This window comes from Rhipicephalus microplus, chromosome 3 (assembly GCF_043290135.1).
Source record: "Rhipicephalus microplus isolate Deutch F79 chromosome 3, USDA_Rmic, whole genome shotgun sequence".
NCBI lineage: Eukaryota > Metazoa > Arthropoda > Arachnida > Ixodida > Ixodidae > Rhipicephalus > Rhipicephalus microplus.
In genome coordinates this window covers 89,213,772-89,225,316 of record NC_134702.1, presented here as the reverse complement: position 1 = coordinate 89,225,316, position 11,545 = coordinate 89,213,772, and the positions used below count along the sequence as shown (strand labels likewise).

At 43.4% G+C, this 11,545-nt stretch overlaps 1 protein-coding gene across 1 annotated transcript in view; it reads left to right on the top strand.

Annotated features, from left to right (window-relative positions):
* Positions 1-11,545, top strand: part of LOC142803255 (nose resistant to fluoxetine protein 6-like) — a 46,263-nt gene that overhangs the window by 19,610 nt on the left and 15,108 nt on the right. The window contains exons 8-9 of the mRNA XM_075888375.1: positions 1,706-1,792; positions 4,269-4,434. Coding sequence (XP_075744490.1) covers positions 1,706-1,792; positions 4,269-4,434 — 253 coding nt within the window. The remainder of the gene's footprint in view (positions 1-1,705; positions 1,793-4,268; positions 4,435-11,545) is intronic.

The following is an 11,545-nucleotide window of genomic DNA, read 5'->3' as shown; positions in this document are numbered from 1 at the left end:
ATGGCCTCCTGTTTCGGCGAAGTTTTAATACTGCGCTTCGGCATCTTTCCGATATTTTTCACAACACATTTCAGGAAATGTGTCCAATAATGCTTACGGTAGGGGGAATTTCACGTGTGCTCGTTGCCCTCGTAAACGTCACTTCCATCAGGGCAAGTAAATTTCTGAATAGTGACCTTAACACAACTTATAATTTTAGTAAATTCAAATCATGGACTCCTCCGGTAAGAGAAGATAGGTGATGAGGTGAAATGATACAATTCAGATCTTTCCTGCGAAAAAACCATTGTCACTTCTGGGTTTTCAAAAACTGCCAATTGTAAATTTTGACGATCGACTTAACTTACTTTGTATTCATTGCGAAACCAAAACTGAGATGTCTAACAGCTCATGTCGCGCGCCTTAGCAAGTGGTCAGAATGACGTTGCACTGCCTCAAAACAATTGGTATGGGGCTGCACCTTCTACGTTGTTTGTTTGGCGTAGCGTGCTGTCTTGGCAAGCGCCGCCCGTACGTCAGCAAAGTGAGGTTTGTTAATGATGGATATACATATGCGTGCGCTCATTTTGAATGTCCTGGTATCGCATTACGGCTCCGCTCATTGGTGTTCTACTGTTCTGTTGTAACTGTCCTGCTGTAGAAAAGTTGAGGCTTATATTACCTCGGCTATTACATTTCTACTACTTCTTTGGAAGAAAAATATTAACTTCAATGCACAATGAAAATCTAAAAACACACCTAGCATATTGAAAGAAGTTAAACTAACATGGTAAATTAAAGTTTGCTTTCATATATACACATTGTAGTAAAGGATTCACGCGTGCGAAATTCTAGTTGTGCCCAAAAAGTGTAGACTAACCCATCATTCCGTACATATCTGTACCGTCATACACCTGTTCATCACCAACGCTTATCTCGTCCAGAACCGACTGTAACCTTTCAGGAAGATAGATGTTCACCTTTCTGAAGGTGCATTTCAGGCCGGGGTAAATGTAATTTCAGAAATTTCAGGGGGTGCTCGTCAAAACTTGAAAATTTTCTGTTTGAATTGTTCTCTTTGCGCAATCGAGAGTAATAGGCCCAACATTCTCATTTTCTTAATCACAGCAGCACTCCATGGGGCTGAATTTGCGTATTTAGTCCTCGAATTCGTTTGTATATGCTACTTATTGACGACGTTTGTCGAATAACGTCTCTATGTGCCGTGGAAGATCTGCTGCTACTGAGAATTCTCTGCGTGAGTCAACTTTATCAATCAATGATTGCTTTAACTTGATTCTATGAAAGAATATCTTCATAGAACAGTGGCTAGTTCATGGCGTTGTAATATTGGCCTTACTTTATTTCTGAATAAGTATTGCGATTAATTTGTCTAGTCTTCCCGAGATGTCTGCCCCGCAGTAAAAGTAATGCACAGGAAGCGAGCCTATGGAATTCTCATATTTGGATACATTTGAAACCATTTTTGAGGAACACCTGTTACAATTTCAGGCTTTTTTCTGATTAGTTGAACAGCAAACGCACCTACTCGCTTGACGGTGTCGTGTAATGGCTGTACGTGCCCCATGGTCATCAATCATGACAGCAAAAAAGATCCAAAGCTCACGATGCGCCGATTATCAAGCATCGTATGATGCGTGAAATGATGAAATCTTAGTAGCCTGTTTGTCGTCATCACAGTGAAGCTTGCAATTTGTTTTTACAGCGGATTTCTTTTGTGTCACACTGTAAGCAAGCAGAAGGCAAACAAAGCAGCCGTGTTCATCATTGCTGTAATTAGAAGGCTTATCAGGTGAGACGCATTCATCATATTTCATTGTTATCTATTATGTGAATGATCAGAATTAGGCGAACACATCCCAGATATATCCCGTCAGAAGACCACCAAAAGCGATAGAGGCCTTGGTATCTTGGCAGGTTAGGTGTCACGGTATTAAACAGAAAGACGCGGCTTTAATTGCCAGACGTCTGTAGCTGCTGAGCATGCATGTAGCTTATGTGTACGCTAAAAGCCTGGTGTTCGAAGCTGATCCCGGCTTTTCCAGTACGGCATAACCCATTGTCCTGCCCTGGTTATGCTGTCTCGAACCCCAGTAACGAACGCGTTTCTTGTTCAGAATGGCGAACGTTCAAATTCAACGGACGTCAGCAAAAGCCACGCACGGAGTGCTCGTGACCTCTCGCAGCAAAACTGAGGCCGGTGCCAACCATTCGGCGCACGCTTCGTTTTGCCGCAGCTAGCCCCTGCGGCCGTGGCACATAAAAGGTGGGAATTCCTGCAGTAGAAGGGGAAGTCCTAAGTCCAAGGACCCAATGAAATCGCGTAGGTATCGTGGGCGCAATTACCATGAAACATTTTAACCATGTCATCTTATAAGCATGTACCAGAGGACTATATATACTGTATGAATTACTATTGCAAAATTTTTATAAACAGTCTCTGGGCTGCCCACAGGAGCACTTTATTTAGTCCTTACCTCTCACGATTGGGAGTGCACAGCTATATTGAATAAACGGAGAAATTTGACGAAAATTTGCAGATCCAACACAAGAAGGTATCGTGAATCTTTCGGTTTGTTCACGGAAAGACTTCAGCGCACCTTACAAGCGTGGCAGTGACAATGAAGGCTTTACATATGCACCGTCACTGATCGCAGCGACTCTACGACACTGAATCTCCAACAACATTCGTATTGGAACGTTGCTTTATTTTTTTAAGACAATAGTCTTTCTTGGGGACCTTCGACGCAAAGCTTTCGGCCTGTCTGTCTGGCTGTACGTTTGTCTGTTTGTCTGCTCTTAACGGTACCCTAAACAGCACCAAAAACATTCAAAAGGGCCAACTCCATCCGCAGTGCCCACCAATATTGCTCAAGATTCAGCGTTCACACTTGTGCGATGGTCAATTGAAAAGCGATTATTGCGCATAGCTGAGGCACCATTACAACACGTCACTATTCTGTATGTGTGTATTTCTCTAGAAAAGTCATACATAAGTAATTCTAAGGACCGTAGCGTTTATCACGCTGCGCTGGCCATGCAACGCTTGCACGAAAAGGCAAGTGTTTCCAACGCTTCGCTCAGACAACACGGTGGTGGCACCTACCCGTCACCTTGCGTTCTACACCTTATCACCTCAGAGACGGGCGCGCATACTGCGCGCTTTGTTTTCCAAGATGAATGCCGGATAGCACTCATGTCTCACGTGTGACGTGACTTGATGCGCTCGTCCGCCTCCGCTGTACGCTCGAGGCACTCTAACGCAGCGCCTCCAGAATACCATTCACCAATTTTCTTCCGCAAAACATCAAATAAACGACAAGAGTGGTGATGTGGGCTTGTTGGTGAAACATTTGAAAGAAATTTATGTAGCGTGAGGCGAAAAAACGAACACAGGAAAGAATAGACTGAGAGGACAGAGCGCTCTGTCCTCTCAGTCTATTCTTTTCTGTGTTTGTTTTTTTGCCTCGCGCTACATAAATATCTATCAAATAAACGTTTTGTTCACCCCCACAAGACACGAGAATATTGTCTTTTGATGACATGCACATAAGGGGCCAACTTTTTTTTTCGGGTTTTTTGCAGTGTCACAAGTATACATAATCTCAATGACCTCTCAGCGCGTTTCTATTCATTGTGATTATTTCTTTAATTTAAAAAAATATTCCAAATGCCTTACATTCGCTTACTGGAACATATAAAGAGTGTTTTAACTGATCTGTGCCAAGTATACTTTTAAATAAAAGCTTCAAAAACTAAAATTGAGCAGGGCAGCTATCTTAGCTCAGACGAAATTATCCGAATTCACTTAACAAATTTCACACCTGTTCTACCAGACAATTTTCGTTAGAGTCAAGTTTTCGAATGTTAATAAAGCAATATTTGCTTGTTCCCAGGGTTATTGGAGTGGAGCTATTTTACTATCGATGAAATTTTGCGCCATTGGGGAGAGAATGGTAAAACGTTTTCGTATAACGTTATTCACAATATTTATTGATTAAAAAGGAAAATGAGCAATCATTGCTAGTTACGATGCTTCGCGGATCTGAAAAATAAACTGACGTGCTAATCACAGTTCACTACAGCACTGGGCCTATTCGAGATGCAAGGAGATGTGTTTGTTGTAATACTTGGCGCATGTTAGCAGAAACACTCACGATCATAAGCATTTAAAGCGCACTAAAGAAATACACAGTCCAAAAGTCGTTAACCTGATGTCCCAAGAAATATGATGTTTTTTTTCTAATTCTGGCTGTCCTAAATTGCAGGATGTGCATACCACTTTTTTTCGTCACGATGTGGTTCTATCTGCTCCCCCGTATAGTCAACGGACCCGACACAGAGACCTTCTTCAAGAGATTTTACGCCGCCATGTCCGAACACTGGTGGCAATTTCTTCTGCAGATAAGGAATTTTCACGCATTGAGCGCACAGGTGAGCTTTGAGCCTTACTTATCTGAACGGAATATTAAATGTTATGGGGCGGCGAACATGCCTAGTCTAAACTCTTACTAGCACGGTCTTGCAGAATACTGTAAAGTCTGAAAACCGGTAGTAAGCAATCAGAAATAAATATCTTGCGTGTAACAAATCGAAAAACAATAGCTACGTTTACTCGCCTATTGGTGTTTCACCCAATCGATAACATTCGGATGGCAGCCATACATCACCTTTAATATCATGACAAACTGCGTTATGTGATCATTCTTATAAAAAACGAAGGACTTAGACGATTGCGAACTAATGGGTCAATCAGTCAGTCACACCAAACTTGAATTAGCAGGTAGAATTTAGCGAACGCGTAGGTGCTTTACACAAACTAGAATTAATACGTCGCTACGCTCTACCGACACTCCAGCATCTCCAGCCTCCACCGTACGCCATCATACACCATCTGCCACCAATATTTCCAGCACCATATTCCACCACAATGGTTTATGGTTGAATCCGTCATTTTTATGGTGGACATATTTTCAATGGGGATGGGAACATACAAGGTGTGTTTTAGGTGTCTGGAATGTGTGAACGTATACATGAATACATACATACAGAAAGGTACAATTACTTGAATACAAAACACCAACGTTGTTCGTATTAAAGCCTCAAAGGTTATTGTACTAGCTAGACTCAAACCCACTTCACAAGGTTACTTCTAGTGGTGCACTTCATTCGGCTTCCGATTCTCAGCGTTGAAAATGTCTTTTCAATGCTTAAAATGCCCGGTTAAAGTTGGAGTTTATCGGATAAAAGCGACTTGTTGAAAGGTATACCAGTGAACGTTTATTGGATTTTTTTAGAACTTCTTTGATAATACGTATACCTACCTGAGACTCATGCCCACAAGCTGAAAACCCGCTCGTTACCAGGTGCTGTGTCAAACTGTTTCCACCATAGCCATGTACACTCACGAGCATGGCGCCAAGAGCTTGCACAATTGTGGCAGGCATGTTTGCTTCAATTGACAGTTTCACCACAGAAGTGAAGTTATGAACGCGGTAGCGAAAAAAATTGCGACCCTTTCTGCTTCCCCTTAAAGAGTTGAACGCGATAGCGCTATTATGTTCCTAGTGCATACTTCAAACACTTCGTGTATGAAAACTACGCGGCCTCAAGAGTGCAGTAGCGTGTATGCCTTCTGCAGTGTTTTACTGGCTTTAAACTATGAAGTGGTTATAATAACCCCGCATTCTGATGCCCGATGACAAAGTATGCTTGTAGCACGCATTATTACGGCAATATTTCATGCTGTATAATGATGCATGTATACAAGATGCCTGTGTTTGGTAAAGCTTGAAGGTTACTTTTACTGCATTTTCAAGCAGGGAAAAATATTTTCACTGTATTTGGCGGTTTGAGCAGGTCGTAATGGGTTGAGACACCTATTTAATAAATAACTGGTGTTGCATTTTTCTTCTATTTTCGTTATTGTGCTGATCTACTGCTTCGAACATTCCTGCAAGTGAATTTCGCGGATGCTTTACTAAATTTAGTGGTATCTACTAATCTTGCATCGCCTCCCTGTTTGCAAGCATTCATGCGTGGAGTATATGAATCAGTCCGTTTTCAGACAGCCAAATTTTCGATGAATTTTCGATGAATAATTGTTGTCTCGCTCAAGAAAAGATGTATATTATGATGTTTTGGATATGGTATTTCCGGCCCCATTGTGTAGCTCGCTATATTAGATTGTCTGGCCACGACGTGCTATTACGCGTGAAGAAAATCCCTATTTCACCAAAAACAAAGGCGTTTTTCCACAAAGTGCATACAAATACAGTACCTGCAAAAGTCTGGTTAAACACCAAAAGTATCTTTGCATCCTCAATTATTTTCGCCAGAAACAATATAACATTGTTTTATTAGTTGCAAGGATGCGATCTTGTTATGGGACGTCCTATTGAGGGCTTTTAAAAAACAACTGGATTTAAAGTCCCATAGCATCCGTTATCTTGAACCACCCAAGCGCAATTATATGCCAGTTGACACTTTCTCGTTAATGGGCATGTATAGTTTGTGGAAAACTCGCACTCTAAACAAGCATGCGGAACCAATGGTGCTTTCGTGATCCCACTTTGTACTAATGACTGCGCAGCTACAAGACTTTTATGAAGAACTGCAGTTTCAGCCGAACTGGTATACAGAGCTCACAAAGTGCGCTGCTCAAATACCTTTTCAGACCCAGTATTGTAAGAAATATGTTTTGTAAGGCTCATTGTACGTTTTTCGAAGCAGCTTTCCGTATGTTGAATGCTATGTATATACGTAGACAGAATTAGTAATATATACCGTGTAACAAAGTAAAAAAAAAGCAGAGGTGTGGTTGTGTGGCAGAACACCTGCTTGCCACGTAAACGACCCGTGGTTCGAACCACGCCACAGGTCTAAGATTTTCATTATTAGTTTTATTTGCATCTTTCTCAATATTTTGATACGCAAAAGTGACTGATTTTTTGCTCAAATCCAACGACGCCGACGCCGATGCTGACATTGACACCGACGCCGGAGTTTGTGTGAAACGAGCTCTCAAATTTATTGCGTTAAAGTTTTACTATCATACGAAGTGAGATGGGCTGTTTTGGATACGACTTCGCGTAACTCTACGAAAGACGGTTGTACGGCCACTCCAGAGAGCCGGCATGCTCATGCTCCTTCCGCAGTGTAATCACAGCATGTAGAAAGGTATACGCGTTGTTGGTTTATTTCAGCTGACTTAATACACGCGCCAGAAATCGCGACCACGACCTTATTTTCAAAGTTTGCATTCGCTGCTCTAGCGTCACTGCTGACCTCCCCCGGTGTTGTTGTTTTTTATAGAAATAGAAAAAAAAACTAAGAAGTTGTCCCCGTTACTTGGGGAAGGCTATTTTATTTCACTTGATTGTTACAAACACAAAATAAAAACAAAATAGCATATATACATATAGAGTAACCCTTCATGCTCCTCAAAGTAAGCGGGAGGTTTCTTCTCAGCTTAAGCAGCAATTATTGGCGAGCCTCGCACGTGGGCGAATGTTATCTCACGCGCTATCCATGCGACAAAACTAGACCGGCTTGTTCCATCTCTCTTTCCGTCGCGTTAAGCGCCCGCGCTGGCACTGAAGTATTGCATATTTTACCCACGGGTAAGACAAACGATACTTTAGTGGATGTAATCTATTCTGACTTTGTACGAAACATAACGGCGATGGCGATGGGCAAAAGCCTGTCAAGACTGTCCATATAATTGCTATCGCAATAAGAGAGATAGAGATAAAGATGCAAGGAAATGCAGGGAGGTTAACCAGACGCACATCCGGTTTGCTACCCTGCACTGGGGAAGGGATAAAGGCAAGAAAAGAGGTTGCAGAAAGATGAGAAGGTACACACAATCACGAGCACACTCGGGGAGCACACACAGTCTACGGACGGTCGCTCAGGTTTGTTGACTTTAGGTAAAGTAGCAGTGCTTTAGTTGCTTTCTGCGCAACTGAGGCAGATGCCCAAGGTCCTAGTATCTTCTGCACATAAAATGGTCCGGAGTCAAGTTGATTCAAAACCATCCGGAGCTGGCATCGCTGTGTGTCGTAGCAAGCGCAGCTGCACAGGACGTGTTCGATGGTCTCTTCAGCTCCGCAGTAGTCGCATGTAGGAGTGTCTGCCATACCAAAGCAAAAGGAGTACACATTTGTAAATGCAACACGCAACCAAAGGCGGCATAACAGTGTCGCATCGGAGTGGGAAAGTTGCGATGGTAGCTTTAGCTTGAGCGAAGGATCCAGTTTATAAAATTGACACCTTTGGAAGCTGGTAGACGACCAGAACGTGCGTGTGAGATCTCGAGCCAGCAGGTAAAGTTGTCTTGCTGCATCTATCCTTAATAGAGGAATCGGGACTACACGGGTTTCTTCATGGGCTGAGCGGGCTGCATCATCGGCTAATTGATTTCCGGTAATACCAATATGTCCAGGCAGCCATTTATATATAATATCATGCCCTCGTGCTAGAGCTTCATGATGGCAATGTCTTATTTCTTGTACCAATTGGTCATGACTCCTCCTACGCATGGCAGACTGCAAACTCTGAAGCGCTGCCTTCGAATCACAGAATATGACCCATTTTCCTGGACGTTCTTGAACGAGATATTGTAAAGCAGTCTTATAGCAGCAAGCTCTGATGCCGTAGATGTAGTCATATGCGACAACTTAACCTTGATCGTCATTGCTGCAGCCGAAATTACAGCGGCACCTGATGAGCTGCTGGACGCGATGGACGCATCAGTGTATATCTGCGTTCGGTCTAAGTACAACTCATGTAATAATAGCAGTGTTGCTTGCTTCAATGCTACTCTGGAGTGATTGCTTTTCTTTTTGATTCTCGGAATTTCTAGACGTACTTGCGGCTGGTCGAGGCACCACAAAGGACATGCCATTCTCGCAGCTGGCGTATATCCTGATGGATTGCTGTTTAGGTGCTTGGCTATAACGTCTGAAAACGTAGCACGTGGTCTTCCGGAAGGTAGAAGGGCCAAGTGGTGGTCGGGGACACGGCTAGCATGTCAAATATGCGCTCTGAGGCAATCCACAACTCTATATGTCCTGACCGGATGGTCTTTGGCAAGCATGATTGTGGCATAAGTATAAGCGCATCGGGGCAGTCCTAGGCAGATATGCAGTGCCTGATCCTGCAAACTCTCCAATGAATGAGTATTCGATTTGCAAGTGTTAGTCAGTACCGGCAAGCTGTAGCGCAATAGACCCAGAAATAGGGCCCTGTACAGCTGTAGCATGGAGGCCACAGAAGTTCCCCACCGCACAAGAATTTCATGATATGCACAATAGATAGCAGTCTCTTCTTCAAGTACGCACAATGTGGGCTCCACGAAAGACTTCTGTCGATTATTATGCCCAGGAAACGATGCGTCCGTGCATATTTGACACTCTGCCCATTGATGTGAACAGGGTATGGCGTCATTGGTTTGCGTGTAAACGCCATCAACGTGCACTTCACAGTTGATATATTTAGGCCTTGTTTCTGAAGGTAGGCTGTTGTGAGGGTTGCTGCCCGCTGTATTCGTGCACGCACCTGAGGGCGAGTAACTGCAGCACTCCAGAGGCAAATATCATCGGCGTATAAGGATAGGCACACCGACTTTGGCAGAACCTTCACCAGACCAATGAGGGCAACATTGAACAATGTGTGGCTTAAAACACCTCCCTGAGGTACCCCGCAGTAGGTGTAATGTTGAGCAGTTGTACCCTCGTATGTTTGTACAAGGAAACCCCTGCCAGGTATATAATCTTTTATCCATTGAAACATTCGTTCACCAATGCCCATTGCTGCGCGAGAAGTGAGGATGGCATTGTGAGCTACATTATCATATGCACCCTTCACGTCAAGAAAGAGTGCCACTGATATGCGCTTGCGACTTTTTTCTTGTTGAACAAATGGCAATAAGTCAAGGACACAGTCAATGGAGGAGTGGCCCCGACGAAAGCCTGCCATGCATGAAGGGTATTTGGTGTATCGTTCCAAGTACCACTCGAGACGAAATAGAACCATTATTTCCATCACTTTTCCGAGGCAGCTTGCGAGGGCAATAGAACGATACGCTGTCATGTCCAATGGTGATTTTCCCGATTTCAAAAGTGGTATTAATCGACATATTTCTCATTCTCGGGGAACACTGCCGCTGAGCCAGGAGTTGTTGAAGCATGTTAAAAGTTCTTTTCTGGCATTTTGTCCAAGGTGTCCCAACGCACTATAAGTAATACCATCAGGACCTGGCGATGACATGCGCTTAGAAGCGACTAACGCACCTTCCAGCTCTTCCATGGTGAATGGAATGTCCATTTCTGGTAATCGCGTCTCAGGAACAATCACGGCGTCGATGCTCTCGTTCATAATATTCCCGGCAACTCTCGTGCGAAATTCTTCGGCCACCTCGAGTTCTGTTTTTCCATGATGGAGTGCCAAAGCTTTAAATGGGTGCCGTGTTTGCGGAGAGGAGCGAAGACCACGAACTGTTCTCCAGATACATGACAGCGGTTTATGAGGGTCTAGAGATCCGCAGAATGCTTTCCAGCGTTCGCTCTCCAGCTTGTAAATGCGTCGTTGAATCTTTTTCTGGAGCCGCCTTGCTTCCCTCAGATCGTAAATTGATCTTGTGCGTCTGTATCGTCGTTCAGCACGCCTTCGTATAGCTCGTAATTTTTCCAGTTTGATGTCAAACTGTGTTATGTTAGACGAAAATGGTAATTTACATTTGGACGCTTGCATAGCTTCCGCTATGGTATTTTCCTGGCTGCAGGCGAGGCCTTCTTGGCAAGCGTTCTCAACACGCGATGTAAACATCGACCAGTCAGTGCCAATTGCAACACCGGAAGAGAAATTTTTTATGATACCATCGATCGTCCCGTAGGTGGGTATGTGATCACTTCCATGAGTCTCAATATCGCAAAACCACTTAACTTTGTGAGAAAAGCACCGTGACACCAATGTCAGGTCAAGGCAACTGCCATACGTGAGACACCGCAGATATGTGGGGGTACCATCGTTCATGATGTAAAGGTCGTAATCGGAAGCGAATGTAACAATGTTCCGGCCCCTGGCATTCATCCTAGTGCTCCCCCAAAGCATGTGATGGGCGTTGAAGTCACCGGTGATGATCCAAGGCCCATCGGTCCTCATTAGGATGTCTTTTAATCTGTCGCAGTCAAATCGCGATGACGGAGATATATATCCACCAATAAGCGTGAACGAAACTGTATTCTTTTTTACACGAAGACACACGTACTGATTGTCGTCGCAATAAAAATTCAGGCAATACTGATACGGCACATAATACTAGCGAAGCCAATCCTTCAGTAACAAGAAAGCGTAAGAAAGTAAATTTATGCGAAATATGCACATGATTTCTTGTTTACTTAAACCTGATATCAAAAGTGCACGAAAATTGCTTAAAGAATATGGGTACGTACAAAGACGTAATTATCTTTATTCATTTATATGAATCGGTTGAGTTCAACTGCCTAAGTTCGTTGCAAGTATACTAACTAATCAATGGTAT